The sequence below is a fragment of the Diadema antillarum genome, unplaced genomic scaffold (assembly GCF_040938485.1).
Source record: "Diadema antillarum isolate AM-2024a unplaced genomic scaffold, OU_Dant_1.0 seq00000550_RagTag, whole genome shotgun sequence".
NCBI lineage: Eukaryota > Metazoa > Echinodermata > Echinoidea > Diadematoida > Diadematidae > Diadema > Diadema antillarum.
The window spans coordinates 913,229-919,684 of record NW_027271495.1 but is presented as its reverse complement, the minus strand read 5'-3'; the positions used below and the strand labels follow the sequence as shown (position 1 = coordinate 919,684).

Genomic DNA, 6,456 nt, shown 5'->3' with positions numbered 1-6,456 from the left:
GGAACATTTTCTACAACAGTGACTTTCAGCAGTAAAATTAAGACCATAGACACCACCACTGGGTACCTTTTACAAATAGAGATATAAGCCTGTAGAGGAATTATGGCGGCAATTTTGCATTTATTAAATGCAAATATATGCAAAAATGTATAAAGGGAAGCTTGAAAGTTACTGCTAATATCATAATTGTATTCCCTGACCTAAAAAAAAACATAGGTTTAGATACCAGAATATATTTTTTGTGGGTTTTATGTCCAGATATATAGCGACTTATTCCTGAGTGTACTTCATTAATGGTATACGAAGATACGGGCTTGCACAGGCAATATGGTGGCCATTTTGCATATAATTATATGCAAGTATATGCAAAAACTATATAAAGGGATGCTTGAAAGTTGCTACAGATAACATAATTGTATTCCTTAACCTAAAAAACATAGGTTTAGAAACCGGAATTTACTTTCTATTCGTTACGTATCCCGAGATATAGGCATAAACAGGTTGTATGGCGGCCATTTTGAATTTATACAAATTAGACACTGATCCACCACTCGAATTTTAGGGAACTTTTAATACGTTATTTTAATAGCTCTTCCGGGTCAAATGCAAGTGGAATCGTTTCTGTTGCAATTAGTTGTGGGTTAACCCACTTTTTGTCGTATTTTGACTGGACTATAGTCCCTGCCGGCGGACTCCAGTTAAGCACTATTGTCCTTCCACACAACAATAGAATGATTGTCAAGTATTTATCATTACAGTATATGTGACTCCAACATGAAACCTGCCTTATTATGGGCCAGGCGTTATACATGTAGTTCTCGATTCCTGCTTTAAAGACGAAGAAGCAAAGAATTGACACTAATGACCCGGAGTCTGTCCCCTATGAAAAGTACATGATGAGTTAGAGATTGATCACTCTTATATGAGTTTGTTAAGATTGAGGTGACGATTCTAAATCATTTCAAGGCAATAGCTGATTTGACGATGATGTGTAATTTAAGAGTCTCAAGACATCGTTACATTCTGCTTCAATTCGTTTGATCTCCATCGCCTTTAAATCACGTACCCAGTGATGGGCTGCTGAATGCGAATTTTTATGCGTGCTGAAGAGTCTGTTATCAGTCGTGTCAGGGTTGGTGTTGCTTTGTACCCAGTTTCTGACGTCTTCACGGAGAGGTAGCCCTACAAAATCGTACAAATCTTGAGTGACTGCCAGCGGTGAGTCAGCGAAATCTTCGTACCTGACGAGATGGTAGCGGCCCTTCAACCACGGAGGCACGAGCTCAGGAGACAAAAGGGTGTTTTTCCTGATCCACTGGCACATGCCCCGCACCGTTTGAACAGTCTCGGGCGTCGAACTAAACAGTCCTAGAGTCTGCAAGCGATCAGGAGCAGCTGAATTCAGGCCATTATGAAAGCCCGACTCCGTGATGCGATATTTAATCCTTGAGGCAGCCGCTCCACGCGGATCGCGTACGAGGTGGATGATCTTAAGGTTGATACCATCGTCCACGATTAGAGGTTTAAGCAAATCAAGGTCTGCACGAATCAATTTCGTCGCCAATCTGCCACCGTATCGTTTACATATATCGCTTGCACGGCTGGGAGTCTGCATCATACATGCTATGTTACTTTGGCAAATAGCTCTGTTGTTTCTTTTTCCGCCCCATGCATCCATCAAACCGACAAAGTCTCTTCTGAACGTACACTTTGAGAATTTCCGAATTATGTCTCTTTGATTTGCTTTCAAAGCCCAATCCGTGTAATGATACCTTTGTGATAATATCTTGGTAGCGTACAATGGTTCAAAAATATAAAATATGTCCTTGTTCTGATTGAAAAGCTGACCGAGGATACTTGAACCAAATCGCCATAAAGTTAGTATTATTACAAAAGGAGGCTCTACACTTGTCACTGCTTCAGTCTTCTCGTCATTAGAATAGTCATCTTCTGACTCCCATTCAACATCAAGCTTCCTATTTACTGTCTTATAAGTTCGAGCAATACCATTTGCGTCGGTAGGCCTACCTGTAACCTCTGAAGAGTTAACGTGGCTGTCTTTTCTCTGTCCTAGTACTTGATCGTTTTTCCTGTCCATGTAAAGTCTCGTCACATACGAGTCATCATGTGAGCAGAGAGGTGCATTTACCGGCATCGTTGAACCTCTCAAGCGCCATGAGAGATTCGCGTCTGTCGCTAAATCACTGCACGAGAGAATCACTGCGCACAAGACGAGTAGGAGTAACACCGGAGGACAACATGTCTTGAAAGGTGGTAAAGCACGTTCCTTCATCTTGCATTAAGTGGCAAACCAACGCACAGTCATTACTAATATGCAATAATCCGTTTATTCGTATGAATTGCTATTGTTAGTCTCTCTAACAACATTTTTGTTGCAATTTGCTTCTCACTGACATCGAAGCGCGTCATCCACTAAGACGGCAGATGTAGAGCTTTTGGTACGCATCATCAACTGCAACGCCACGTAGACGTAGATGCATTCGTTCGGTGTACTCCTGTTTGCATTAGCCTCCGAAGGTTTCTTTCATGAAGATCGCAGCGATGGCGTTACGTAAGATTCATCTTTTGTTGCAGAAACCCAAGTTGGGCATTGCGAACAATACTCGTAGATGGATGAGAATCCTGTCAATCTCTCTCGTTTGCTGAGTTCTCAGGAGAATCCGATGCCCTCTTCATGGCCTCCGGCCGTAAGGTTTCCTTTATAGGCCTACATCGTATTTACCGAGTGTCGGGAGTTGCATGTGTGTATGTGTGCGTGTGAGTAATAAGGCTTATAAGCAGGAGACCGATAAAGCCTGATTATTGTCCAAAAGCTTCTTTATAGGGTCTCGAAAAATATGTGTTCACTGGGGTTTGTCTTTGTGTGAAGCATTGTCCGGTCAACAATATCAAATTTGCATTGTTTGTTTGTTTGTTTATTTATTCACCGTATAAGATAAAAAGATAACAATGATACAATACAACTGGAATATATAACTGAAGAAAAACGGATGGATTGCCCTTCTCAGCTCGGCCTTCATGGCCGTGCTGGTCTTCCGAGGGGTCCAACTTCACATGAACAAAAAATTACAATAGTCGAAACTCCATACAATAAAAACAACACAAGCTTACTTACACATAATGATATGATGCGAAAAAAAATGATACATCAGTGTACAAAATCAACTAAAACAACATTACAAAAAAAAAAAACTTATGAAAATGATACCCCCATACCGACTACCAAAATACAATGTTCCCTCCCCCACCCGCAGCCCTCCCCATATAACATAATGTTTTACATAATACAGAGATACGTGATCATTATCATAAATTCCAATGTAATACATAATTATTTATAGCTTTCTTAAAGGAATTACATGATGATGAAGATATTATATCCAAGGGAACAGTATTGTACATTGATGCCCCACGGTACGCGAACATACGTCTACAGTACTCTGTTTTAGGCTTTGACAGCGTCAATCTTCCATAAGATCGTAAAGAATATTGATGAGATACAAAATTAAACCGGTCCAATAAATAAGGAGCGCTGAAATCATTTAGAGTTTTAAATACCATTAACAAAATATGCTTTAAGCGACGTGTTTTTAAAGATTCCCAATTTAGTGTCTGATGAATAACGTGATTTGAAACATGCATATACGGACTGACTCTCAGGATCATTCTCCCCGCTCTATTCTGTAATTTCTGTAATCGATCAGTATACTTCTTATGGGCAGAATCATAAAGTACATCTGCATAATCAAACAAAGGTTTAATTATAGAATTATAGATTATCCTCATACTTTGTTCATTTAAATTAAAACGAAGACGACCCAAAAACCTTATCAAATTACCTATCTTCAAACACAATGTTTCTATATAAATATTCCATTTTAATTCTTGGTCAATTATAACTCCGAGATATTTCACTGTTTGTTTGGACTGAATACGCTTACTAATTACCTGTACATTTATCATATTGCATCTTTTTAACATTGCGGGTGATCCTATCAACAAACATTCAGTTTTATCAACATTCAAACTCAACTTATTTAAACACATCCATCTATTGATGCCATTCAAATCAATGTTGATAGCCTGTTCAACTTGATTAATATCAGAATGAGAAAAGTATAAAATAGTGTCATCTGCATAAAGATGAATACTGCACACTTCAATCTGTTTGACAATGTCATCGATATAAATTGTAAAGAGGAGAGGCCCCAAAATGGAACCTTGTGGTACTCCGTAACACACTTCCAGGGGATCTGACATTGCATTACAAAAGTATGTACGCATTTGTCGACCAGACAAGTAATTCTCAAACCAGCGAAGGCTTTCATCGGAAACTCCAATAGAGTGCAGCTTCTTTATCATTGTGCAATGCTCCACGGTGTCAAATGCCTTTTTCATGTCAATGAAAACCGCCCCAGTGTACTTGCCTCTATCAATGGCGTGTAACCAGTCATCCGTCACTTTTAACAGTGAAGTGGTAGTCAAATGCTTTTCTCTAAAGCCAGATTGGTTTGGTGAAAGTAAACCATTCAATTTTATGAAACGAGATAGTTGCTTATGGACGATTTTTTCAATGATTTTAGAAACAGAACAAAGAACAGATATGGGACGGTAGTTTTCCGGGAGACGCTTGTTACCAGATTTGAATAGTGGTATAATCTTTGCCTGTTTCCATCGTAACGGAATAATGCCTTCGGACAATGACCTGTTTATCAGATGAGTAAGGTACACTATAACAGAAGCAGCCATTTTTAACATATACATGGAAATACCATCAAGTCCTGAAGATTTCTTATTTTTCATACCACGAATTACTTTAAACACTTTTTTGGAGTAGCTGGGCGTTGCTTTTTGTCAAGTCTTCCTCAATCCCCATTTTCGTTCCTTTGAGGACACGGCGTTTGGATAGGATCATGCTGCGCATGCGATAGGAAACAAATTTGACGATGATTGTTCGAGGCCTTTCATTGCGCCTACTGTTGCGTGTCACCCTGCTTGCTGAGCGTGAGTCGTCCTCACTCTTCTTCGCAGGAAGTCGATGGGACCTCTCGATGTCATTCTTGGACAATTCAACCTTCAACTTCTCCCTGGCTATGCGGCAAACGATCTCGTCAGTGTCCTCACCAGCTGATTCCTGTATGCCGTGTAAACGGAGGTTCGCGATCTCCTTTGTGTTGCTGTTCAGCTGGGACTCCAGGTCGATAATCCTTCCTTCACTGACTTCAATTCGTCGCATCATGTCGTCTAGTTCACCCTTTATGGCGTCACGCACTGCTTGACGAATAGAATTCAGGAATTCTTCTCCCTTTATGTATCGCTTTAAGACTGCGTCAGCAATGCATTCCACATCGTCAAGCTTACCCGGGGTCGCCATAATGGCGGGTCAAATGAAACAAAGAAAAATGAAACAAAAAAAAAATTCGTGAGAAGACATCCATGACAGTGTTAATTACCAGTGGTTTGACAAAAGAGATGAAGAACAAGACTGCACCCATCTCGAATAACACAGTCATCAAGCTTTATCAGTGTTGTGCTTGTCGATATTTACAGATGGGAACATGGGGCTGGCACGGGGTCAAGTCGTACTTTTCGAATATTATTTCCTGTTTGTTGTACAACAACCAAGGTTAAAACTTTTTTATATGACATTATGCTCCAAACAGATCATTTCAGGGGATGCAGAGACTCATAACACACTTAGATGAAAGTTCCAAAAAATGAGACATTAGGGAGCTTTAGATTTTAGACGCGCGGACGTTCAAAGGGGAAAAAACATGATCTGAGCGTGCGCAGTATAATGACCCGCGCTACTGCGCACGCTCAGATCATTTTTTTTTTCCCTTTGAACGTCCGCGCGTCTAAAATCTAAAGCTCCCTATTGATAGACAGAACGGGTACCCTATATTTAGGGGGAAGCAGGGTTCTGATAATGAAAGCGATGAGTGGTAGTTCCTTAGAGCAGAAGTCCCGCAAGACTAAAAAAAAGGGGGAACCAAACAAACTTTAAAGCTCTTCTATAGTGATAATTATACTCTGTTATAGTAGGCCCTGAACAATCTGAAAACGAAGGTGTTATTTTGGCACCCTCATATTCGCGTGCAAATATGGATGGCTGACTATAGGCAGCGTTATAATTATTATAAAATGCCGCCAAGCTCGCAAAGAGCAGGCAGGTGAGAAAAAATAGTCTCACCTCTCTGCAAAGAGTGTGTATTATGTGCGACGACATCCAATAACGCTTTGAATTATACCTGTAACAGACTGGGTTCAAATTAACGTGAGTGATTTGAAATACGCTAATAGACTCAGGTATTTCCAGTGATCTTGGTGCATTTTACTCAAGTAGAATTCAAGATCATTATATTCTACATGGATATGAAAACACATTGGGGCAGCTGAAAGTCATCACCATTTTCTTCCTCCTTCTCCTCTTCA

General features: G+C 40.1%; 1 protein-coding gene across 1 annotated transcript; it reads right to left on the bottom strand.

Annotated features, from left to right (window-relative positions):
* Positions 1 to 961: 961 nt before the first annotated feature.
* Positions 962 to 2,155, bottom strand: LOC139734876 (carbohydrate sulfotransferase 3-like). The gene has a single exon (XM_071645657.1). It carries the CDS (start codon positions 2,153 to 2,155, stop codon positions 962 to 964), a length of 1,194 nt encoding a protein of 397 aa, XP_071501758.1.
* Between the last annotated feature and the right edge of the window lie 4,301 nt (positions 2,156 to 6,456).